General features: G+C 37.7%; 2 protein-coding genes across 4 annotated transcripts; one reads left to right on the top strand and one right to left on the bottom strand.

The window, feature by feature from the left end:
- The first annotated feature begins 1,940 nt into the window (after positions 1-1,940).
- puf60b (poly-U binding splicing factor b) lies at positions 1,941-26,725 on the top strand. Of its 3 annotated transcripts, none has more exons than XM_048184776.1 (12): positions 1,941-1,961; positions 15,353-15,436; positions 15,635-15,730; positions 17,645-17,734; positions 18,699-18,749; positions 19,975-20,136; positions 22,267-22,359; positions 23,248-23,461; positions 24,136-24,326; positions 24,558-24,675; positions 25,443-25,708; positions 25,977-26,725. In XM_048184776.1, the coding sequence occupies exons 3-12, from the start codon at positions 15,650-15,652 to the stop codon at positions 26,274-26,276; spliced, it is 1,566 nt and encodes a 521-aa protein (XP_048040733.1). In that variant the 5' UTR covers positions 1,941-1,961; positions 15,353-15,436; positions 15,635-15,649; the 3' UTR covers positions 26,277-26,725. The 3 variants fall into 3 exon arrangements, with proteins under 3 accessions (XP_048040733.1, XP_048040732.1, XP_048040734.1); XM_048184775.1 differs by lacking the exon at positions 1,941-1,961 and adding an exon at positions 14,213-14,366; XM_048184777.1 differs by lacking the exons at positions 1,941-1,961; positions 18,699-18,749 and adding an exon at positions 14,213-14,366.
- Positions 5,867-12,951, bottom strand: LOC125264953 (gastrula zinc finger protein XlCGF28.1-like). The gene is made up of 3 exons (XM_048184778.1): positions 11,727-12,951; positions 11,431-11,638; positions 5,867-9,119 (listed from the first exon to the last, which is right to left on the bottom strand). The coding sequence occupies exons 2-3, from the start codon at positions 11,546-11,548 to the stop codon at positions 7,879-7,881; spliced, it is 1,359 nt and encodes a 452-aa protein (XP_048040735.1). The 5' UTR covers positions 11,549-11,638; positions 11,727-12,951; the 3' UTR covers positions 5,867-7,878.
- Positions 26,726-27,424: the final 699 nt, after the last annotated feature.

Here is a 27,424-nt window from a genome sequence, read left to right as displayed (position 1 = left end):
ACATTAGAAAAATACAGATTGCTGATTGTCTGAAGGACCCTCAGCAATGTGGGCTGATCTGATTACAGAATTGCCCGAGCCTCCTGCAACATCTCTTTAAATACTCAGACCAAGATGGAAACTTCACAATGGGAATTTGCATTAATCAGGGTCCTAGACTGAGTAGTTTACACCTTTTGGGGACAGAAGGCCATTCGCATGAAAGACCCTGTGAAGATGGACACATCCATTACAGAGAGCAAAATATCTCTAAAATGTTAACTTTTATTACCTTCTGGTTTATGTCTGTGGGAATGAGACCTTTGTACCAGTCGCACTGAGACATTTCAAATGATACCATACGTGTATAGTATTGTATGATAATTGTTCACATTTAACCATATAGATTTGGGGTGAATTTCAGGTAGAGAGAAGAGATGGGGGAAGAGGGAATGAAAGAAAGGAAATGGAGATTAAGGCAATACTGACATGTGATTGTGTCTCGGATGGGGATGCTAATTTTGCAAGAGAGAGTTCAAATGTTCATTTCCTTTGTTTTCTCAAAGAGTAGCCCTCTGTTGGTCCAGATAGTCCAGCATCAGTCTTACACAAGAAATAAGGTCTCTGACCACCATAATTGCATAAAACAGTACTTTAAAACAGCAATTTTAATTTCAGAAAATAATTTTGATAAAGGAAAATAGTCAACCAATTATAGATAGGCTACAGTCAAACCAAAATTTATTCAGACACCTTGAACATTTCATTCATTAATACAGTTTATTCACTATAGTTTACAAAAAAATTAATAAAATATGATAAGATCTCAGAGTTAAACTGTGACAGAAAAAAAAAAAAAAAAATCTTAATTATGTCAGATAACACAAACAAAACATGGTCGGGTCAAAGTTTTCATTTATTATCAATTTTACTGGTAGTCTACTGTATGAAGAATCTTTGGGTATAATATGTCACAGTTTACTTTATTTTGCTATCCTCACTTACATAAATGAACTATAGTGTCATGCACCCACTAGCCTAGTAAAAATATATCAAAAATGTCTGAATCATTTTTGGGTTGACTGTATAAATACCACATGGTATACAGACAACAAATAGTATCTGATATTGTATTATTTGGCTTATTTTGGTAGCTCTTACTTTTAAAAGACAACTTGAACTTGAAAGACTCATGCACCGAGCAAATGCCAAACCGCAGCAAATAGGCTTTTAACTCTTACCAAACACTGCACTTTTCTTTAATTTTTTTTTTTTTTTTTTTAGCCATTGTGCTAGCCACAAATAAAGTCTGATAGCATTTACGATATTAGCGATATAGCATTTCGTATTCTCTGATAAAATTAGCGAGTTCAGTGAAGCGCGACAGCACCACCTGCCCCTCGATGTTGTAATTGTCACAGACGTTTATTTAAAGCTGCCGTATCTTTTTTGTTTTCAAAATGTACAAAAAATATATAATGAGCGAGTACATCATGAATCCGTTTTCCAAACCGTGTTTTGTCTTGAATCACTACGGTACACGGTACAAGTGTTTAGATGCGGACTATTTTAGACTGGTTCGCGTCGTACCACTGCGGAGTAGCACAGTATCTGCGTGACTCCTCATCAAGGTTATAATCGTTAACGAAAACGAACGAAAAAACGAAAACTAGGTGGGAAAAAACATTGTCGTTAACTGAAATAAAATAAAAACGAGGCATTACAAAAAAACGATAACTAACTAAAACTGTAATGAGTGTTTGGCAAAACTAACTAAAATAAAATAAAATTATAGATTAAATGTCCTTAGTTTTCGTCTTTATCAATGTCTTTCATAGAGCAAATATTGTTCAGCTGCATTTCCTTTCCCTGCGTCTCTCACATACACGCGCGCGCGCGCACACACACACAGCCCCTCCCCTCCGTGCACACCGCGTCTCCATGAGAACGAGCGTTCGACATTGAAAGCAAGTTCGCCAAAGGTTGGTATCTCGTGAACACCTTTACACAAACACACATTAAAAAGTGGTATAAAAATATTTTTAATTCTGAATATAACTTTGTCAGCGTGTTAATGTCGACCCGAGAAGCGATTGCTACTGCAGCAAGTTTGAGGTAAAATGCACTTGGGTTGTCGATGTCAAAACACTATATAAGCTGTGATTCAAATATTAAATAATATAATTTGTTTACTCTTACACTGAATGTTTGCTGCTTCAGTCCAAATGTGTTTGCATAGTTCACCCAAAATGAAAATTAATGTGAGAAAAAAATCAAGTTTACAGAGTTTTAGTGTCACTGAAGGTAAACCTGCGTTGCTCATGGAGGTTAACGTTAACGTTACCTCCCTTAACGTGCTCTTGCTGAATGGCAAGGATTGCACTTTGGACTATTGTACCTTTTGTATGTTTTCATTTTTTTTTAACTGTATTTTGTTTTTTATAACGAACAAGCTGCGATGTCACATTTCCGCTGCTTTGTTGTGTGTGCGTGAGGCGCGGGCGCGATCAAACGGCTGTCTTTGCAGTGGATTTGCCTCATCGTCATGGCAACGGTTCGTAGTCAGGTCAGATTTGGTCAGAGTTGGTTGCCGTTTGTAACATGTTCAGTCCGGTGAAAACCGACCCAGACCAACGCCAACATTGGTATCACACCGATCCAACAAACTCCAACAGACGAGTTTGTTGGCGTTTGTCGGTGCGGTGTGAATTGGCCTTTACACTGAATGTTTGCTGCTTCAATCCAGACGAGTAGGCTATTGTAAATTTAGTATAGGGTGTGAAAATTGTACAGCTCTGGTATTTGTATAGGGTGTGAATTCTGTATAGAAGATGTGTAGATTTTTGGTAGATTTTTTTTGGCAATTTTGTGAAGGTGTCACACACACACTAAAAAAATTGAAAAGCTGTATTTAAAGTTTTTTTTAAATTATTATTTGTTATTTGTAATGTTCTTTTCTCAGATTGAGCTACCTGACAATCTGACAGAAATGTCTTGTTGTGGCTCAAAAATGGGTTGAATACATGCGGTTCATGTATGTCTTCTTTAGTCCGTTGGCTCTTTAGGTTTTTTACTGGCACACGTCACTTACACATTTTGCACTAACTGCGGAGTGTTGAGACTGTTTACATATTTGTGCCCATATGTGCATTTTATGTACTGGTTTTATTTTTGAATGAATATTTTCTAAAATGATATGATGTTTGTTGAGTTATTATTACACAATACTTTTTTTGACCTTTTTGAATCTTGCCCCTGACAAATAACCCAAATTACAAAACAAGACTAAAACTAACACTAAAACTAATAAAAACTAAACTAAAACTAAGCATTTTCAAAAAATAAAAACTAAACTAAACTAGCAAACCCACTTTAAAAACTAATTAAAACTAAACTGAATTTGAAAACAAAAAGTCAAAACGAAATAAAAATAAAAACTAATGAAAAATGCAAAACTATAATAACCTTGCTCCTCATAGACATAAACAGAGAGAAGTAGCTCCGGCTACAATGTTCTTCCGCAAGACACATGCAGTTCATCAATCGATAAGAGTACCAAAAGTTTTGGACTTCAGCTTTAAACATCGCACAGGCCACATTAAAGTGATTACCAGAATTTGTTTGCGGTCCTGATTAAAAGTCGTGGCGGGCCGTGTTTGTGTTTTCAGACAAAGACTCTGTACGAATCAGTTTTTTCTTTTTTTAATCAACAATTAAAAAACTATTTGATAGTCTACACTTTATTATTATTATTATTAGGCAATCAAGTACTGTAGATGTAAGACAAAAACAAAAATGATCTCACTACAAGGAAAAATGGTTATTGATATGCACTAACACTGTGCTACAAGGTAGATTTGACCCTGATGAGGTATTATTTAACATCATCCTAAAACCTTTAAATGAGTTATAGCAAAAACATTCAAATTTACATACTGCCCTCTTTTGGTTGATCTTGAAATGTAAAACAGCTCATCTACATGTATCTGAACTAGTGGCATAGACAGGCTCATTATTTTCAGTTCTATTTTTATCATACACTATTAAAAATAAAGGTTCTATGTAGGCATCTACATATGGAACCTTTCCATGGCACAAAAGGATCCTTACAGTGGAAAAAAATCTTTAGATTATTAAACAAAGAAAAAATGGTTCTTTTAAGAACTGTTCACAGAAAGATTCTTTGGGGAACACAAAATGGTTATTCTGTGGTGTCACTGCGAAAACCCATTTTTGAAAACTTTTATTTTAAAGAGTGTATTTACCTTGTGCAAAGCTGCTGTTGCTCAGTTTTATGTGGTTATTTATGGTAAGCAACCACTGAAATGTCAAGAATAAACACATACAAGAATCATTTTTATGGCACATCAATTGACAAAGAAATGTATTCTGTTTTTATTTTCTTACAGATTGTATTTATAAACATTTAAAAAGAGAAAAGTGAACATGTATCCATGTAATGTCAATGCATCTGCTAATTTTCTTAATAGTATTTTTTTTTTTTTTTTAAATATATATGTTTAAGTACATATACGAGATAAATACAGTTATTAGTAGGGATGGGTACCGAAACCCGGTATTAAATTGACCCCGGGGCTAAATTTTGAAAGACCGGTGTATCGATAAGCTCTGACCTTAACGGTTCTGCTATCGGTACTGGAGAAATTATGAAGAAAATACACGTGCATTTATTATTACTATATAGACATTATCTTGCAGATTCTATCTCGCCAGAGTCGCCAGCTGTTTCTATATGCAATAATATTAGGACATTTGTCTATGATGCATTTTTGCTTTCGCAAGAAGAGAGATCGCGCTCACGCAGAGGAGCTACAGCGCGCGCAGCCGCTCACATGAAAGCCCTGTTTAATGGTGACGATTGAGGAGAGAACTGAAAAACTAAACGTCTGCATACACTTTAGGCCTGTGCTTTGATATTAAGCTAATTTCATTTTTTATTTTGATGTTGGCTTTCAAGGATCATCAGAAAGAAGATATCTAAGGTAAAACTATTAAAAACTAGCCGCGTTTCGTCTAGCACACCTTCATTCTCTCCACGGCTGCGCGCGTTCCCTAAACTCAAACTTAACGTAAGAATCAGCACAGTCGGTGATTGTTGTAAAATGCAGTCTTTACTGTTGCTAAATTGCAGTAAATGTTTAAAAAATTATTATCAACGTTTAAAACGTTGAAAGCACAATAATCCGCGCAAGAGACGTTGTTCCTCAGGCTGAATTGCGGCGCGCGCTTCAAAACGGATCGCAAATAGACAAACAAATTAGGCTACACGTTGGGCTTCAGGTGCACGTCCAAAAGATCAAATACACACAATAGTATGTTAAAATGACCGGACTAGACTGTGTTTAGCTACTTAAATGCAGTTTATATCGGAAGTGTACATGAACAGCTGGGAGAAAATCCGATGTGTGTTAATATCTATTGTCTTAAAGTGACAGCAGTCATCTTCTGACAATTATGCCATCAGTGTTAATCAAACAACAAAATGCAAAGAGAAAATTACTCACAGCACTTCTTCTGAATATAGTTAGCTTTAATGAGAGTTAAATCTATTAATTTATACTGTGAAAACCATGCAGTGTTATTTTACATTTGGTTACTTTACTTAGATTTCTTTTATAGGCTAGGTCTATATTACTTACATGAACACAAGAACAAATGAAAGCACTTTATTTCATTTGTGTCTTTGTTTTATTGTATTTGGCAGTTTGTTTCTTTGTTCATGTTCTTACTGTATCTTATATAAAACACCAAAAATGCCAGACACTATATAATATAAAGCAAAGTTAATTCAGATTATTATATATATATATATATATATATATATATATATATATTATATATCAAAAAGTACCGATAAGAATACCGTTAAAGTACCGGATCGATAAGCAGTATCGGTAAGAGTAGTAATACCGTTAAATCCTTAACGATACCCATCCCTAGTTATTAGTGTTATAAATAATGCTGCTCTATGTCATATTTTTTTCCCTTGACATTTGAGGCCTAAGATTGTCATGTGATGTAATTAAATAACTGCCCTTCCATGAGATGAACTTCCTCATAGGCCTCTTTGGTAAGAAAGTGTTTTAAGAATAGATTCTCAGCTTGTATATGTAAAGGAATTTTCAAGGTTACAGGATGAGCTACTGTATTGGAAACAAGACAGGATACAGAGAGCTGGGAATATCCTGGTCAGAAAACATCTGTTTTTCTAAAGTTAATAATCTCACTATATGTATTTTCTCTATATATGACGTAGTGTTTATTCTCATTGAATGATTATTACACTGCATGCTATTTTTGTGTATTGAAGAAGTATATAAGCTGATGCTTGGACAATAAAACTTTGAAGAAGTTTGAACATAGAAGATTGTCTCTGTAGTCATCTCTCTTTCCAAGACCATGCATTCTGGACTGAAGGGGCTGAGAGTATTTGAAGGCACTGAGAAATAAAGAAATAATCGAACAAGTCTATGACTTTTAAAAAGGCGAGAGAATTTATTTGTGTGATTAAGACAGGTATGTGATTAAGACAAACAATTGTTCTATAATACAATTAAAAAAATCTTTATAATGTACCTAAAATAGTTTTTCAGCATGATTTAATGACTACAATATGATAAGAAAATAAATGATATATCAGATAAATAAAAATCATTCATGTATATTAAATGCACACTTCAATGCTATCATATACAGTACAAGCTAGTCCCACCTGTATGGAAACCCTGAAAATTCTCTTCAAAGAAAAGTCATTTTTTTGCTGAAAACATCCTTGAGTAGACAGTTTAAGCAAGAATAAAATCATCAGTAATTTGAATTTGCATGTTAATGCAAATATTTGTATGAATATAAAAAGATTCAACAACCGAGACATAAACTGAACAAACGTCACAGTCACACACATTTGATGATCAGAAGTGGAATAATGAGTCCCTGAACTGGCAATGGACTTGCAGAGTGGAGTAACATCTTATAGCAAGAACTGGCAAATGTGGCTCAGTCCACTCCACTCTTCCATCAAGACATCTGCAAGTTCTTGAACACATCTGTGGGGACATATGTTGCACATGGTTTGGCACTGCAAGGACAATCAGCTGTCCTTCCTGTCTCACTGTAGCACTATCTTAAGTGTCTTACATTATAGACATTGCAGTTTATTGCTCTGTTCACATCTGCAGTCCTTATGCCTCCTGCAGCAGGACTATGGCACCAGATGATCAGGCACCCTGGGCATCTTTCTCCTGTTGTTTTTCAGAGTCAGTAGAAAGGTCTCTTTAGTGTCCTAAGATATTGTAACTGTGACATTAATTGTCTACCGCATGTAAACTGTTAGTGTCTTAAAGACTGTTCCATTGGTGCATGTGCAACAATTGTTTATGATTCAGTGAACAAGCATGAAAAATATTGCTTAAACTCTTTTCAATAATATCTGTAAAGCTGATTTGGATTTTACAAAATTATTATGAAAAAGGGACGTTTCTTTTTATATTAATAGAATGACTTATGTTCTAATGGTTCTAATGTTTAATGATGTGAGTTCTAATGGTTAGGTTTAGGGTTCTTGTATAGTTTTATGGGCAGTTGTGGCCTAATGGTTAGAGAGTTGGACTTGCGGGCTCGAGTCTCAGTACCAGCAGGAAATGTAGGTGGGGGAGTGAATGAACAGCGCTCTCTTCCACTCTCATTACCCACAATTGAGGTGCTCTTGAGCAAGGCACCTAACCCCCAATCCCTCCATCGGATGCCGCAGCAAAAACATCTGCCCACTACTCCGGGTGTGTGTTCAATACTCACTGCAGTGTGTGTGCACACTTTCAGAGCAGAAATTTCATCACCATGCTTTGCTACATATCACGTCACTCACTTCACATGTTTTCTTTATTTATGGTTCACTCTCTGGTGTGTTTGCAGGCTTCTCTTGTCTTTAAAGGTCTTCCCACACTCTGGGCAGGGGAATGGCCTTTCTCCCGTGTGAGTACGCTCATGCACTTTGACTTGTGACGACTGTTTGAAGCCTGTGCCGCAGATGGAGCAGAAATAAGGCTTTTCTCCCGTATGTACTCTCTGATGTATCCTAAGCTCCGCAGCCCTGCGGAAGCTCTTTCCACACTCAGAGCAAGGATGAGGTCGCACTTCGCTGTGAGTGTTCACGTGCATTTTTAGCTCAAACGACCGGCGGAAGCACTTTCCACATTCAGTGCAGGAATAGGGTTTCTCATCTGAGTGAGCACGCTGGTGACTCCTCAGTAAATATAAATGCGTAAAGGCCTTTCCACAGTCAGAACAGTGATGATGCTTCTCTCCTTTGTGACATTGCTGGTGCTCTTTAAGTTGACATAACGCACTGAAAGCTTCACTACAGATGCCGCAACAAAATGGTTTCTTTTCTGACTCAGGTGGCTGGTGCTCTTTTAGTCTCCTGCTGTCAGTGAATGTTTTTCTGCACACAGTGCATGAATAAGGCTTTTCTCCTGTGTGAATGCGCTTGTGTGCGATCAAATTGGCGTGTCCTTTGAAGCGCTTCTCACATACAGGGCATGCGTAAGGCCTCTCTCCTGAATGAACGCGCCTGTGAACTTTCAGTCCACCCAGCTGGCAAAACGTCTTCCCGCACTCTTTGCACTCGTAAGGTTTTTCACCAGTGTGAGTTCGTAAGTGAACTCGTAATGCTCCGGATGTCGTAAAGGCCTTCCAGCAATGTGAGCACAGGTACGGCTTCTCTCCTGTATGAATCCTTTGGTGAATTCGTAGATCTATAAGTTGCTGGAAACCTTTGTTACACTCAGGGCAGTGATACCGTTTTTCACCTTTATGAAGTCTGCGGTGATTAGAAAAGGACCCCGACTGAGCAAAGTTCTTGCCACATTCAGAACAGTGGTAGGGTTTTTCTCCTGAGTGAACACGCAGATGCACTTTTAGTTCAGAAGATGTGATGAACCTCTTGCCACATTCAGGGCAACCATGAGGCCTCTCTCCTGAATGAACTAATTTATGTCTTTTAAAGTGAACTGACGTTTTGAATTTTTGTCCACATTTCAAGCAATGGTGATTTGATCTGTTAGAGCGCCCTCCTGTTTTTTTGCTCTTTCTTGAGCGACTCCTTTTTCTTTTACCAGTTTCTAAAAAGAAAACAAACAGTGAGTTAAACCTGAACAATAGAACATTTTACTATTCATTTTAAATAGAATTGCATTTGTTGACAACAAATCACTTAAAATAATGCAGCCCTTTGCCCCAGCCCTTTTGAAAAACACCAGTATTCAAAGGTGTGGGGTCAGTAAGATTGTTTAAAAGAAATTATTACTTTTATTAAGCAAGAACACAATAAATTGACCAAAAGTGACAGTAAAGTTGAAAAAAAAATCTATTTCAAATGAATACTTTTGAACCAATAACTTTTAAATCAATAAATCAGTAATAAAACTTCTGAATGGTACTGTTTATTGATAACAGTAGTTTAATATTGTAATAAAAATTGTTCAGTTAAATTAATTATTCAAGTTAGTGGTTCTCAAATGGTTTTGCTTCAGGATCAAGATGCCCAAGAGACCACCAAAAAATTAAAATTGGTTATCCCACTAAAGTAAACAAATGTTTTTAAAAAAACCCTCAAATATTAAATTGTATTATTATGAACAAACTGCGTAAATCTAATAAAATACAAAAATGTTTAACATGATCATAGCTAAACCACAACAATTTTTGTTAAATCATAAACAACAGAAGAAGAGTGATGTTCCAGCTTAATGGGCTAAATATTACTTCAGTATTAGCCATATTGGCCATGTGAAATATGAGTTTCCACCAAAATAACATACAGTTTGATTGGACACAAAATCTTTGTCCTAATATCTGTGATTGTATCAGGCGTATCAGACAATTGCTCATTTATACCAGCGGTGAACTGTTAAAGGTGCAATATGTAAGAATTTTGCAGTAAAATATCCAAAAACCACTAGGCCAGTTTTATATATTTTGTTCACTTGAGTACTTATAATCTCCCAAATGTTTCCAACTATTTGTAAATCGTTAGAAAATTGCAATTTTAACCAAGGCTCCAGGACGTGTGAGTCGTCGCCTGTCAATTGCGTCATACTCGCGTTACCCTTGGTTTTATTTTGTAGAAACCATGGAAACACCAAAGACGATTTAATATTTACATGTTTTAATAGACAAGGGAACAACTGGTTTGATATATTTATAGACAGAAAAACTAATTATTGTTATATAGCTCAACACGTTTACTCTTTTTGTTTAAATCTAATTTTCTTGATTTTTTGCGAGTACCATGCTTTACCATGCCTCAGAGAAAAACGCTATTTTGTGAAGTAGCTAACATTAGCATAATCAGATGCTGCTTTATTTTTAGTAACAGTAATACAGCATTTTCTCCATCATACAATACGTTTATCAACACAAGCCATCCAGCATTTAATATATTCTAAAATCGATCTAGCTTACAAGTGTCTCACAGCAGCCACCGAGCGAACACACAGAGTAATGTTATAACATAATTTTCAACACACTCAAATTAGGGCTGCACGATTAATCGCATGCTATTCTCACGCGCATTTCGTCAGTAATGCCGGTTCCCTGATTACCGCTAAATCGCCATCACCTGTTTTTAAACGGAGCGCCTTTTAATAGACGGAGCCGTAGTTCACGGACAAGCCACGCAATATCGCGTTCATTATCGCAGGCGATTCATCTGCGATATGAACGCGATATTGCGTGGCTTTTCAGTGACCTACGGCTCTGTCTATTAAATGCCGCTTCATTTGAAAGCAGGTGATGGTGATTTAGCGGTAATCAGGGAACCGGCTTTACTGACGAAATGCGCGTGAGAATAGCATGCGATTAATCGTGCAGCCCTAACTCAAATGTATCTAATATGATAAACAGAGCTGCGTTACCTCATACTCATGACCGGGAAAGCGAAAGCGGCACCGGCGACTATGACATAATAAAAGTTCTGTTGCTCGTGAGGCATGTGTTGCGCAATCGCTCCAGCGGCCTCGTTCAGCTCCCACAACACTCGGTCCTGCTCTGCTTCATACTACAGTAACATTAATAATCGCATCCATGAACATGACTTCTTCCCGAGTCCTATCCTGATTGTTTCCACCGGCTGTGAGGTGAAGACCACACGTCCCAAGATTCTGCACTCAAACTTGGCGTCATCAAGCTACGCCTTTGTTTTGAATAGGCCTCTAGCGACCTCTAGCGGACAGAACATTTTACATATTGCACCTTTAATTGGATTTCATAATTTATGCTTACAAGTAATGTCCAGTTAATTATTACTACTATATAGCCTAATCTTAAGGAGTACAGCCTAGTTGTACAAGTGCAACCAATCTAAGTGGGATTTTATTCACTGTGATGGCCTCTGTAAAATGTGACCACAGATTTGTTGTTTGGCCTTTTTACCTTGTTTTGGGACTTCGGCCTCCTCCCTATCTGTGAGCATGGTTGTTGAATCATGGAGGGATGAATCCTGGTTGGCTGGACACATGTCAGAGGCTTCCTGATCCTTAAACATCAGCATCTTTTTTTAACTCCACACAAATGCCAAACACACTGGGGTGACCACAAGAAGGTGGGCTTGGATCTGGATTCTCTTCACTCACCTTATTCACTAGATGTAATTAGACACAAAACCATATTACATATACATAACAATAATTACGTTACTTCTAAATGATCGGGACAGGCGTATTACTCACACTGCTCTTGTTGTCCAGAAGTGTTCGTCAGTATCTCTATTGCCGCCAGAAGAACATCCATGCCAGGTATTACTGTCGGTTCGTCAAATAGTAAAATGCATTAACCGTTTCTGAAGCAGGTGCATATGCTTCTATGGACCGCAAAGACCCTTAAAAGTTTCTAACAGTAAGGATACATTTTAATCGCCATTACAGTAACTTTAGTGACGGAACTACAGTTGAAACTTTTGCTGCCCAGAGAGTCCAGTAGCCTTCAGCATGACAGTTCCCACTTCAGCGCTTCAGTCGCCGCACATCTACTACCAAGTTACTACACAGAAGTTCAGTAATCATTTATTGCGTTAAAACCAAAAGTGAAAAGACGCGAACTACACAAAGATCGAGCTGTCATCGTGGATAGTCTTGAAGGTGTAAATGTTTTAATATTTACTTCCTACTTCCGCATTGCGGGTATTGTTTCGGATTCTCGTAAACCTGCTGGTTTACTGTAGACCTATTCAGTGATGCATTTCCAAAAAGCATCGTTATAGCCAATGGTCGCAAGTTCCATCTTACGACCATATTTGCTTTTGGGAAACGCATCTCAGTTAAAGTAACGAGAAGACTTTATCAGACATTTCTGCCAGGATTTCACCTAAATGTTATAGGCCTTTTTACGATATTATTTACGTTAAATAAATATTTATATATAAAATACTGATATTGCCTATCAATCAGATAATACGTTACGGCACTGTTTACTGAAAGTGTAATAGTGCAATATCTCTAAATTCGTTCTCATTTTGTGCTCACCCAGGGGGAGGCAGTATACTTAAACAAGAAAACGATAGCTGTTGCACCATAGAAGAAGATGTTTCTATGATTTTTACAAAACTGGAAAGGCAGCTGAAGTCAGTTTGCTGGTTTAGGTTATATAGCCTGCAGGGGGCATGTCATGGCTCAAATACACTAGTCTTGGCTTGTACCATGCGAAAGTTACATTTTCCACAGAAATAAACAAAAACAAAAAAACGTAAATTTCAGACTTAAAATTGTTTTTAAAATGTGACGAGCTAAAAAATACATTCATAAAATGTGGCATTATTCGCCATGATCACGCAACGCCACCATCAGTCCGTTTCGGTCCGCTAGTATATACATTAACAAGAAGCAACACTCAATAGAAAGTTCCATTGAAACACCGGCGCCCAGCAGCAGCCCTGCGTTTCCGCCATTTTGGGGTGAAAGCGAGTCGGCAGTCCACTAGTTTCTATGGCAATATCAGCTGCTTTGTTAAAAAAAAAAAAAAACGTACATTAAAGCGGAACTCAGTAAGATTTGCGACGCTCCCCCTCCAGGTTCCTTCAGTGAATCACACTGTCGTAAATACTCCAAGCGCAGCTCTGGACTACAACGACTACAACGACCACGCTCACCAGCGCAGTAGTTTTGCAAATACAGTACAAGAAATCTCGATGGAGGTGGGTAATTTTCGAAATTGTCTTATAAAGTAATAATACTTTATAATACAAAATATTTTTGTCACTCTCGCGTGAACGTGAACATGAGGCGAGATTGTGTCGGGTCGGCGCAGCTCAACTTGCAAATGCTGTTTTCTGGCGTAGACGTGCCAGAGGGGGTTAGTGCTCGCCTCAAACACACCACTACAAGTCAATTAACCATCGTAAGGACTTAGAAAACTATTTATGAAGGTAAAAAAGTTACTTAGTTCTGCTTTAAAGCTGAAATCCAACCTGAATGATGACAACACAGAATAAAATACTATATTGATCATCAAATCCTTTTAAACCCGTTTTCTTTACACACTTTGTGTTTAAGTCTTCCACTTTTTTCACAAAACCTTTGCTCTCTAGAAACCTAGTCAATTTGGGTTAAAATTCTTTAAAAGGCTTATAAACACTGAATTAATACCAACATATAAAATTAAATTAAGGACATGCATCAGAAAAATTGGGAATGTTGGACAATAAATATATGAATGCTGTTTTTGCAGTGTTGTCTAATGTCCGTTAAAGCAAAAGTGTCCAAAAGTGGAAAGCAATGCATCATGTATTATAAGATCATTATGTTTGCATTAAAACATACAGCCGTTACTCCACTAGGTCTGAAATATGTTGTTCACTTTAAACATGATGATCTTAAATGTATTAATTATTAATTTACTATCAATAAATGTGTAAAGTTGCATACAATGGAAATACTCAAAGTAGGCTAACTATTACCTCAGATGGTTGAATGGTTGGATTCCACAACTGGTAAAATAAAACATATATTAGGCAATACAACATTTACTGTAGGTGCCATAAAATTTACTGGTGACTTAATTATAAAAAAATGTTCTATTGTGCTTCTGATTTGGCAGTGAAATTCGCCGATTTTGGGTGTGAAGGATTCTATGGTCCAGTTAGTATTTTCACCCCATAATGGCGGTCGCGCTATCGGAGCGCCATCTAGTGGCTGTTGCCCAAAAGCATCAGAGTGTCGCCTCTTGGGTTCTATACTCTTTGCTACTACCGTTCTCGGTCATGTGATCAGCAGCGGTAGCGGAAGCCGCGGGAGCCTCTAGGTTCCGCCGTGTTTCTGTGGGGCTGCAGCGTCTTCAATGTGGATCACTACATGGCGGTAACGCGGAACACTGCGGTAATGATGATTACCTAACGCGTTTTCTTCAGTATAAAAATAGTTTTAACATTTTAATGGTTATAGTTAGCACAGGTGAAATTAGTCGCAATAAGCCACATACTGTTTCAATAGATCTTCAGTCGTGTACACACGAGGCCTGCATGAAAGCTCGTTAGCCTCTGTTCATTGCTAACCAGGCTAGCAGCATATTGCTATGGCGCTTATTTCGGAATTCTGTAGTATTTACCATATATTACGAAGCGGCTACAATTTGTTTGAGACGCATATAGATAAATCCTGCATCGCTTTTCTGAATCACTGTATTTAAAAGCTGTAAGTCAGCTAGCATATTTGCTGCTGTAATGTACCAGCACAAGCGCGCCACTGCCGTGTCTTTAACCCCCTCTTTGTTGATACATAGCCGGTCTGACGGTTCTAAAACTCTCAGTTCACTTTAATGATGATTGTGTGTTTACGTTAAGCCAGGAATGACAGAAAGACTCTTACCAAGATCAATGCAAATGAAGGTTTCTATGTGTGGTCCAGTTTAGTAGTGTTTCTTATAAGATTTTTATGGGAATACTACTGGCTCGTGAATCAGGTTTATGATCGATTCTTACCGATTTGCATCTTGCAGAAGAAATGATCTAGTTGTAAGTTGTACTAAACATTAAGAAAGTGCAGTGTGTTAGCATGTTTCTGCCAGGAAAGACCATTTGTAATATATTATAATGACTAGCAGTTTTTTAAAGGGATAGCTCCCCCCAAAATAAAACAAAAAACCTGTCACTGATTTTTTTTAAATGTTGCTACTAACTCTTTGACTGACTTTCTCCTTTGGAACACAAAAGGAGATGAATAAATAGTGACTGAGGCTGTCATTCTGCCTTTAACCTTTTGTGTTCCATGGAAGAAAGTAAGTCAGCTATCCATTTAACAGCTTATTCTCGTTGCACTTGAGTGATTTTAAATTATTGTGCTATATGCGTTTTCATGAACCACAGATCATTGTAAAATTGTGAGTGCTTTGCCAGCAACTCTACACGGGCTTCCCGATCCTGGTTGGCACAGTAAGGTTCGCCTCATAGGTAAGCTGCAGAATCTGCCCTTTGCCTAATTGTATAACTTGCATACATTGTGTTTTGATTTGCTTTATTTCTTTGTCTGTTCTAAGATTGAAGTCATAAGTTAACATATGCAGATGCTAAGTAGACTCAATATCTGGTCTCAAAGTACTATTTGAAAATGTGCTTTTTCATTGCATGTCCTTCGGATTGCTTTTTCAGTGAGGCAAAGGTCTGATGATGGAGAATGGACAAGGCACAGGTGCAAAGCTTGGATTACCACCTCTTACTCCAGAGCAGCAGGAGGCGCTACAGAAGGTAGTTATAGATATTTATTGTTTTACTTTTTACTGGGTGGGGGAATCTTTGTTAGAGACATGAGAGAGGGGGAATCTGATCAGTACAGGTCATGGGCTGAACTCCAACCTGCATCACCTGCTCCATTGTGTCAAGAGCTTGTGTGCTACTGCTGTGCCTAATAATAGATTCTTAATTAAAAGAGTCAAGGCCACAGGATGATTCTCCATAAGTTGGATTTGTGCTTTTTTCATTTAGAAGGCTGGTTGGTACAAATCTCTACAAATTTTCTGTAGGCTCCCTTTTTACCAAACTTGACCACTGTTCATCAGCAACTGTCTCTGCTATACCATTGCGTTGAAAGAATTCTCATCAAATGAGCAAGTGCAGTGCACCATTATGATTATTTGTCATTGTAATAAGCACTCAATGTAGCACATAAAATAGTGTGTTGGGAATGATATAAAGTAGGGGTGTGACACTTAGCTTATGAGACGAGACACGAGATTGGGTTCACGAAAACGAAACAAGTCTTGATTTTTGCACAGTATTTTTAAGAAATCCTCAATGACAAAATTCACGACTGGAAAAATAGTCTGCAGGTGCATTTGAAAATTTGCAAATCACTGTCCAAAGCCACGCCTTCTCGAAAACACATGAACGTGGATGACCAGAGAATCCATGCACCAAAGGTGTGGATGTTGTACTTTGCTTGTAACTTTGAAAACACAAAAATAGTTCCCGATTAGACGCTGGATACTACTGTCGTTCAGCTCATTTGTAAAGGTACATAAGCTACATTATCAAAACACATCAAAATCGAATCGTACCATGTACCCACCTGTTCTAAAGAAATACTGCAACCATGGCATCATCTTTCAGATGCTTTAACTCCTGCAGTTTTCTCCAGCATGGAAAAACACCAATACAAATTTTGGGTTTTAGCTCTTTTATGATAGAGCTTTATTTTCATTGTAGCTTTTTCTAAGACTGTCTTTCTTTTGGTCAATACTTTTCCAGTTCCACTTGTTGTCTGTTCAGAAGGAAAGTTAGGTTGTTGCTATTCGCCTGTCATTCTCGTGCACAGTGGTATGCAAACACACGTTGACAGACAGGGAACACATGCTATCATTTTGTTCGGACCGAGCACAATGATTGAACGAACATATTATGGTCCTATGCCTTCCACAGACAATGTATATTTATAAAAATACATTTAGACCGCTTAACATAGTGATTGCTATCAGAATATGAGGAGACTTTCAACCAGCATAACAAAAAATGTTTCTGAAGAGAATCACCTATTGAATGAAATATAATTAGTGTTTTTGTAACTAAGCTATAGCATTTGTGCATTTATACTAAATGTATTTAGGCTACTGTTTTTCATACAAATACCATAGAAACCATATAGTTACATTTTTCCATGGTATTGAGGCGCTATATGTGTGGTTTTTAGCTGTGGTTATCATGATCTAAATGTGTGCTACTATGGTTACTATGACCAATGGTTAAAACTCACAGTCAAAATATTTAAATATTACCATATGAACATTTGTTACTATTTTTACAGATGTTACTGTTTTTGTTAATGAACATTTTATATCTTTACATCATTTTACTACATTTTACATCTGCAACCTAACTCAAGCTACTACTACTCTAAACTGAAGTTACTGTCAAATGTGCATTAAATTACATGATGGTAATTTAAACATAGCCTTTGTAAAAATGTAAAGCAAAACATTAAATGTGCAAAAAACAACTACACAGCCCAACCTAAAATAGGTTTGATACAGGGAGACAGGCTATTGTATGTAGCTTAAGAAATTTCGTCACATTTTAATATCACCAGTTCTCGTCACACCCCTAATATAAAGTAAATAGCCACTCTTAAAACTCATCAGCCTCCTTGCTTTTTCCTCTCTTTTTTAGGCTAAGAAGTATGCAATGGAACAGAGCATCAAGAGTGTTTTAGTGAAACAGACCATCGCCCACCAGCAGCAGCAGCTCACAAACTTACAGGTGAGCTTATATGATGATCTGATTATGTAGAATGCTTTAAATGTATTAAATGTTGCTTTCTTGTTTGAGAGAATTTACAGAGTTGATGCATCTGATTTCGTCAAACCAGTAGTGTATCTAAAAGTACATGGTGTACCCACTGGCATATCATGTAAAGGGTTCACTGTCATTTCAGCATTATGAATCCTGCAGAAGTCTGCAAAAGAATTAATCTTCCATACCTGCATCTTATAAAATATTGGGTGCTATTTTATTTATACATTAGGATTTATGAAAATTCAGGAAATTGATCACAAATGATCACACTTTTTAAACAATATGACTCCTGTGAGCTGTGTGAAATTAATAATGACAAGTTTTTGACCTTCAGGAAGTCTGTTTTTTTTTCACACATCACAAGTCTTGTGAATGCTCTTTTTTTGTCAGATTAGCCTCAGATTTAGACTGAAACACTCCACTGGAACTCATCATGCAATATTTGTTTGCCCTCCCTCTCTGCCAGTTTGGTTGAGGTCTGGTATTTTCTGGGACTCATACGTGTTACTGCTACGCCTAGATTAAGTCCGTTTCTTTTTAAATGTATCTATGAATCAAGAAATTGGACATAGTATGTACTGCACTCCCCAAGCAGACATCATGATGACTGAAGAGTCAACAACAGATGAGTTATCCAAAGCATACTTTTACACACCCTATGCTCTGTTTATTTCTTGGAAAATCTGAGCAGCCTACTTGTTCCCTTTGTTGAAAGCAGTGCCTATTAGTATCTCTGTTGCTTAAACTGTGAAATTTTTCAGGTTTCAGTCAAATTAAGTGGTGATTTAAAGAGGTGGACAGTTTAAAATTGAGTTCGGAGGCATTGACCACCAGTCAGAGAGACTGTCTGGAATACTATGTCTGTCTTCAAAGGATAAAAGAGATATCTAACCTTTTTCAGCACTTTTCCATCTTTACTGTGTTTCAGATGGCAGCAGTGACAATGGGCTTTGGAGATCCTCTCTCATCTTTACAATCGGTCAATAGATTAATTAACTATTATTTACCTTCTGTACGCATTTTGGCATAATGACCGTTACCCTTCTTTAACCGGCATTTGCCTGATACACTAGACATTGCAGCAGCATATTTAAAAAGCAGACATGGCTTTGTTGTGAATGAAATGTTTGTTTTTGGTCACCCATCTCATTAAGCAGGATGCAAGATGGCACGACATGAACTACCTCCATAAATTGACTGTACTTTTTCAGTGTTAATGATTGCCATGGGAGCTGTTTTAAATAACAGGGACAAGATGATATAGATCATTATAGAGACTTTTAATATGACAATTACACAGGACACTTCTCATTTACTGACAATCTATCCCATATTTGTCCTGAATCACTGCATGGCCACCTGTGTGTGCACTCTCATTTCACTGGTCATTGATGGAAGTTTATTTCTCAACCTTGAAGCTCCATTTGTCACAAGTAATCTTGTGGGGATTGTGTGTCGTGAATGGTGTGGACGATCCATTTCTCCTTTGTGAATATGCTGTGGCTTATAAATGTCATCCTTGTCTGCTGAAAAAGAGGGCTAGCGGTCACTACGACAATCCAAATTGAATCTGCCTAAACTTGTGTGTAATCGTATATTTTCGTCATGTGGCTGACATACAATTTAGAACTTGAATAAGTAATGATTGAAGAATGATAAATGTGTTGTTTGGTGAAAAAAAAAAAAAAATAAAAAATGGATAGATTTAGGCTGATTCTCCTTCAACAGTGATCTGATATGTAAGTCCAAAAGCTCACCTCATGAAAAGAGAACTGATTTCACCTCCGCTCATAATCCAGGGTATTTAGATGTGCTAACGGGTTACTTTGACATGTTAACTATTTAGGCTATCAGTATTCTTGGATAGAACTCAGGTCAGATATAACGCTACATGTTTTAGTCTGCAAGCACACACGCTAATTTAGGAACGTGCAAGCAGCACTCTCGAAATGGTATGAAGGGGCTGTGCCACATGTTCCTAATTCACGATGCTGTGCTTGTCGTTAATGGTAAGTTATGTAAGTAATGAGTAAGCATAGAGGACCAAAGGATGTGGAAAATAGCACTAAAAAAGAAGCTAAAAAATCTTTAATCCCTTGCTATATTTGATCTCATTGTTTTTTGTGCTTTGTGTTTTTCCCCTGTTTTTTATGCTTCAGTAGCCAATATTCTCTCCTGTTTTCTCTTCCTTTCATGACCACCAGGTGGCAGCACAGAGGCAGCGAGCTCTGGCCATCATGTGTCGTGTGTATGTGGGCTCCATTTATTACGAGCTGGGGGAGGATACCATCCGGCAGGCCTTCGCCCCCTTTGGTCCCATTAAGAGCATCGATATGTCCTGGGACTCTGTCACCATGAAACACAAGGTATGCTTTTAGAGCAGTGGTTCTCAACCTTTTTAACTCCAAGGCCCCCCTCCTCTCCGAATCAATACTGCAACCCCACCACCATCACCTTTTTTGTTCACAAAAACATTTGTATTCTAGTGTTACTACTTTTCAACTCCATGTTATTTTTTAAACAAAATAAATTCAAGATAGTTTTAAACCTAGTTTTAAACCTTTAGTGTTCTTTTTTGCAAACATACTTTGCAAAAATATCACTGCAGACATTCTTTGCAACTTAAAAGTACTTACTCTGCTCAGTTACACAGTAACTTAAACAAATAAGCACAAGTCAACCTGCACAAGTCAAACACCTTTTGTGAAATTTGGTCTCATATGCGAATGATTTATTCACATTGTTGAGGGTTGGTATAGATTGTTTCTTTTTGCCAGTTCATTCACAGCTACGTCACATAGGCTAGATCTTTGAATATTGTTAAAGCCCTGGCCGCAACTCACACAAACACACACTCAAACACTCTCTACTTATGTCGAAAGGAGTTACTGTGCTGTTCTCTGCTTTTCACCAAATCATTTGCACACTTGTCTTTTTATGTTATTTTTTTGCTATGCTAAGCTATAGCAGCAACATTGAAAGCTCCATTCTAGGGTTGCACAATATATCGTTTTAGCATCGATTCGATATTGTGATTAGTCCATCCGCAATAGTCACATCAAAGGATGTGCGATGTCAAGTATAGTGATCGTAGTTGATTCGTGATCCGTATGGGCCAGCTGCCCCCGGTTCGGAATTCATGTGATTCGTGGATTATTTGCATTTTAACCATCATAGAGTGAAAGTTTATCATTTGCTTGTTTTCTGTGTGCACACAGCACGTGAACACCGAATTCAGTTCTCTTTCTCTTCTTTTTGAGCTTGAACAGACTCTTGCACACAAAATTAAGTCAATGTGTTATTAAATGTTGAGAAAGAAAACGGATGCCTGTCATTATATTGCATCCGTGCATTCATCTTAAAGTGACAGCAACCTATTAAACCCGCAGCTGTTTGTCACCATTTTTAATCAAACAAAAAAGAGAAATTTTTTTTTTTATTAGCCACCCAGTCATTCTAGAATGATTAATTCTTCACAAATAGAGCTATTTAAATCATCTGGTGAAATATTAATATCGCAATAAAGGAAATATCACAATGTCAGTTTTTTCCAATATCATGCAGCCCTACTCCTGTCTCTGTTTTGTGCAGTGCAGTCGAGCCGTGTACCTGCTGCTTTGACACGATTATCAGGTTAACTGACTTGTGATGTGTGCGATGGCTCACGACCTCCCGAGCGTCCAAACTCACGCTGTGTACACCCGCCGGTGTCAGCAGTATATTGGATCTGTATAAATTCTTAAAGGGACAGCAGCCTAATATTCTTGCTGCTGCCTGTTATGTTAATCAAAGAACAAAAGACAAAGAGAAAATCACTTGCTGCTCTTGACTGAATAACTTTAATTGTAAGAATTAATATGTATTTAATTTTTACAATGAAGACTATCCAGTGTTGTTTTCCATTTGATTACTTTCATTTCTTATCTGACTGAATACTACTGTTAGACCCACCTGAAAAACTTAAGATGTGTTTTTCCTTTCTCTCAGTATACTGTTGCATTTTTTTTTAAGTCAATAACATAAACCTGTTATTGCAAAGCTGAATTTTTAGCAGCCATTATTCCAGTCTTCACTGTCACATGGTTCTTCAGAAAACATTCCAGTATGCTTATTTGCTACTCAATAAACATTACTTACTACTATCAATGTATTTCACAAATAATATTTTTGTGGAAACCGTGATACATTTTTCCCAGGATTCTTTGATAAATAGTTCAGAAGAACAGCATTTATTTTGTAACATTATAAAGGTCTTTACTGTTACTTTTGATCAATTCAATGCATCTTTTCCGAAGTAATAATTTCTTTCAAACAAATGTACTGACCCTAAACTTTTGAATGGTATAAAAGCAAAAAATATTTAGTTTTTTTATATGATTATTCATTTATTTTGGGGAGGATTGTGGATAAGACCCATACAAACTTTAGTGAAATTCACCCTACTGTGAAAGGCAGGAAGCATTTAAACATTGTACACATTGAAAATTCTGTCACAGGGCTTTGCCTTTGTGGAGTATGAAGTTCCTGAAGCAGCTCAGCTGGCCTTGGAGCAGATGAACTCAGTCATGCTGGGTGGGAGGAACATTAAGGTGGGTTCCAAACAGGACAATCATTCTTAAATTCCTGTTTAAACAGCTCTATGACAGAGAGCTATTTTTTCTGTTTTGTTGCTTTTGTTTGCAAGATGCAGAGAAGCTGTCAGTAGACTTACTGTATCCCTGCCAGTACCTGTTATATGTCTGCGTGTGTGTGCGCTACTTGGGTGCTCTCCTCTTCATGTGTGTATCTGTCCTCTAACCTGAATGTGAGCGTATGCGATGTGATGCTTCCACACTGTCATACTGTTTGTTTTCGGAGCTCCTTTTCTCTAGGAGCTGCAGAGGGAGTGTTCGTTTGAGGCGGGCTCTTCTCTGTCCGGGATGTGCTGATGATGGGCTGCGCCTGGCTGGTGTTTGCTTGGCCGCCCCAACTGCAGCACAGATACCACAAAAAAAAAAAAACCTGTTTTTTTTTAAGTCACAGACACATATTTCAGATGAAACATAAATCAACCATTTATAGTCCTTTAACACATCTATAGTCTCACAGTGTCTAGACAAGAATTAGCTCTTGTTAAAGTTATATCTTATTTCTTTGCCCTTGTAAAATAAATAAATAAATATATATATATATATGTGAGAGAGAGATTTTATTCTTAAGTGACAAGCTTTCTAAACACCAGATATAAAGGTTATCATAGAATGTATTTTCCATGTATGTAAGTTTCTAACATAGTGAAAATGTATTCGAATAACTTTATTAGTTTGAGGGCTGAGCTAAATTATAGTTTCTTATACTGAAGGTTTTTTTTTCAGACTTGTAGAGAAGTTTTTCCTATTCTTCCTTTTCTCAACCACGTGCATTTACGTACACACGCACACACTCATTCCTTTATACACCTCCACTTAGTGGCCCATTTGCTGGTATGTGTACTGTAGGTGGGGCGGCCAAGTAACATTGGACAGGCGCAGCCCATCATCGACCAACTGGCAGAGGAGGCACGTGCCTACAACCGAATCTATGTAGCCTCTATCCACCCTGATCTATCTGACGAGGACATCAAGAGCGTCTTTGAGGCCTTCGGAAAAATTAAAAGTTGCATGCTGGCACGGGAACCCACCACAGGAAAGCACAAGGGCTACGGATTTATTGGTGAGCTGGTCTAGAAAGCATTGTAAACACTGTGTGGAGATTGAGTCATTACTGTATGTTGTACTACTGTACAACTGAGAATTAATTTCCACAGTGTTCCAGCATCATGCTTATGAGATGTCTTTCCAGATCTAGATATTTCCAGTGAAGTTCACCGGGTTGTGCCATGCTTTTTACCTATAGAGATGGCAAGTTAAAATACATACATCTTTGTATGTACAGATTTATAGACATTGGAAAGATGCTAGCAGTGTTTTCCTTTCAATTATAAGTACGTCAACTAAAGGAAAATGGTGAAGAAAGAATAAAATATATTGACAAAATTACTGAAGCTTCAAGAAATGTATGCTAATGATATGCTAATGCATATACATTTCTTAAAGCTTTAGTGAATAATTAATTTTTTCTTGCACTGTTTTCCTTTAGTTGACGTCCCTATAATTGAAAGGAAAACATGGCTAGCATCTTTCCAGTGTCTCTAAATCTGTTCATGCATAGAAATATGTATTTTTACTTGCCATCTCTATAGAAAAAGAGCATGGCACAACTCTGTGAACTTCACTGGAAAATCTGGATCTGGAAAAACATCTCATAAACATTACTAAAGCTTCCAGAAATGTTTGAAAACATAAGCATAGATTGAGGAACTGGTCTGTCCATTTCATCATGGGTAGAATATGAAAAGCCTCAGTCAGCGCTGGATGCCGTCTCGTCTATGAACCTGTTTGACCTTGGAGGTCAGTACCTAAGAGTGGGGAAGGCTGTTACCCCTCCCATGCCTCTCTTGACACCTATGACCCCTGGAGGTCTGCCCCCTGCTGCAGCTGTGGCGGCTGCTGCTGCCACCGCCAAGATCACTGCCCAGGTGAGAATTAACCCTTGGATTAGCCTAAACACCGCTTTACTATTATGAGGGGAAGCACATATGTTTGAAATATGGTAGATTTCAGAATATGCCAATGCTGCTGCACAAGCTTAAACATTTTGGACTACATCTTGTGTAATGGTGTCCATGTATTTACCAAACTAGATCAGACTGAAACCAGGATTTGAAAATGGGGATTTCACATTTGTTACTGTTTTAATGCATTTGTAGGAGGCTGTTGCTGGAGCGACAGTGCTGGGTTCTCTTGCTTCACCAGCACACATTCTCAGTCAGCAAATGGGACTTCCACAGGCTGTACTGGCTGCCCAGGCCCCTGGCATCATCACAGGTCTGCAGAAATCAATGAACAGTGATCTTTGACTACTGTTATTGGTCTAATGCGGTTTGAATTGAATTCTTAACCCCGCGATGGCCTGTTCACACCTAGATGAATGTTTGGTGCAATAAACATTTTAATACGTTCAGACCAACTCTTGCATGTCGCCAATGCAACATTTTGTGATTTTTGTAGAGTGTTCTAATCTCTTTTCCATTGCACTGAGAATAATGCTGGCTAACCCATAATATTCCTGCTTGTAGTCGCATACCCAGAGCTGCTGCTGCTGTTACATAAAACTACTACTTGGTGGCACTCAAGAACAGAGTATTTGGCTAAGTGACAGTAAGTAGCAGAGGAAGAATCCAGAACTATCTTTCTTGTCTCTGTACACTTGTATTTGGTGTTGTTTAATAAACACCATAGAAGAATTTGCACAGCGCTTTGTGTACTGGGTATCTCTGCTTTTCTAAAAGTGCCACATACTGTGTGAATTTGCATTTTCATTCAGCCCGTCTGCCCTTTTTTCCCCCTCTCTCGCAAAAATGGTGGTAAAATAGGATCAAAATTTATTGCTGAACATTGGTGTTGGTGTGAGCAGGCCTTGAATTGATACATATTCTGAATTACAGCAAACTTTCAGCATCATGAAAATCTAGCTGGATGAAATTGTCACTAATGAAAGCTTGTGAAGAATTTAAATCTGCACTAAAATTTTGTAAAATGAGAGGATTGAATCTTTACTGAATAATTGTCTCTTCTTTTAATCCATTCGATAGGTGTGACACCTGCTCGCCCCACTCTCCCTGTAGTCCCCCAGGTTGGTTTGGTCAACCCAGTACTAGCATCCCCACCAGTCACAACATCTGCTTCTTTGGGAACCCCAACATCTGTAGCTCAAACACATACAGAAGTCAAAAGAGAGGAAGACAACAGGCGGACTGAAGAAGATCAGAGTGTGCCAGTTGGAAATGGACAGGACAGTGAACTGGAGCAGCTAAGTGTCAGTGCGAGTGGTGGAAAACAAACGGTCATGCAGTCAAAGGTTAGACAGCATCACCTTGGTTATATGTTAAAGATTATAGAGACACAATTGCAATTGGGTCAGTCCTGAAAGCAAGTTGAGTATTAATTCAGAAGTGACTCTAAAAAATGACTTAAGTTTGCATCATACTGCTTATTGTTGAGCACTGTACTGAGGCATTGAATAAATCAATCAAAAGTTTCTACAAAGAAGCCAAGATTATAATTTATAAATATAGCAAATCAGTTTAACCCTTTTTTTTCCTCTCTCTCTTTTTGCCTACATGCAGTCAACAGTTATGGTGCTACGCAACATGGTGGGCCCAGAGGACATTGACGATGACCTGGAAGGCGAAGTGATGGAGGAATGTGGAAAGTACGGTGCTGTTAATCGGGTTATCATATACCAGGAACGACAGGGTGAGGAGGACGATGCCGAGATAATAGTGAAGATCTTCGTGGAGTTCTCTGATGCTGATGAAATGAACAAGGCCATCCAGGCTCTCAACAACCGCTGGTTTGCAGGTCGCAAGGTTGTTGCCGAGTTGTACGATCAAGAGCGTTTTAATAACAGTGACCTCACTGCATAAGACTGTCCCGAAATGGCCGCTGGTCCTTCTCTTGGCACTCAAACTTACTCAGCTTTCATCACTGCTGTTTGAGATCCGGGCCTCTTTGAAACTTGTAATTATTTTTTTATTGATGTTGATAATAATATTATTGGAAAAATCCCAATGGTGGGATTTAGCTTAGGACAAAAAAACATGCTCCTCATAAATTTACTTTGTGTCACCTACTGTGAAAGACTTGCGTTTTTTTTTTAACAGTCATTATTATTTGCAGGGTTTTGTTTTCTAATTTTGAAGAAAAGATGCAATTTTTCCCATTACCACCCACTTTTTTTTTTTTTTTTTTTTTTTTTTTTTTTTTTTTTACAAATGGCAACTTTTTCTCAACTGACATTGTGTTCAGATACTAAACATTGTGTTGGTGACATTGGTTCTGGCTTTACCAAAACAATAAATTTGTCTAATATGCAGTGTTGTCCCTGTCATTTATATGGATGTTTGGATCAGGACATAAGGGCTTGGCCACTCCCCTGATGTACACAACACAAACACACACCACAGTAGAAAACAAACATTGTAACTTTTATTTGATTTGCTGGTGATTTTGAATCTGGTAATGTTTATCATTTGCAGTGCAAAACTCAGCAATTGGATAATAGTGAATTATGAAATAAAATTAAACTAAAAATGTGATTTCCATAAATAAATAGATATGGATATTATGTAGAGTATCTTATTCTATTGAACCTTATGAACTTCAGCTTCTTTCAAGCATTGGTCAAGTCACTGGCATGTTTCCCATCTAATGCTTATTCATATTAAATGTCCTGTGTACTTTAGTGTTTTCTTGTCGTGAGTTTGAGTTTAGATTCTTAGAATTCAGAGTTCCTCTGGTCCTGTGTGCTTAAAACCAACCCAGCAGTCTGCTTAGGGCAAGCTCACACTACAGGGCTATAAGACTGCATGAATCTCCATTGTGCTCACACTACACAAGTTTTCTTGTTGACATCTTGTCACAACAGCAATAAAGTGCACAAACTAAAATATCTTTGGCCATGCGGCAACCCCGACCAACAACGAAAAACAATTTCTCATACGAATTCCCATAATACAGAAATACATGCAGGCTGGCTGTCCATGTCTGTTCAGCAAAAATCGATGTTACTTAG

Source organism: Megalobrama amblycephala, linkage group LG3 (genome assembly GCF_018812025.1).
Source record: "Megalobrama amblycephala isolate DHTTF-2021 linkage group LG3, ASM1881202v1, whole genome shotgun sequence".
NCBI lineage: Eukaryota > Metazoa > Chordata > Actinopteri > Cypriniformes > Xenocyprididae > Megalobrama > Megalobrama amblycephala.
The sequence above is the reverse complement of the archived record's forward strand: the minus strand, read 5'-3'. Positions and strand labels throughout refer to the sequence as shown.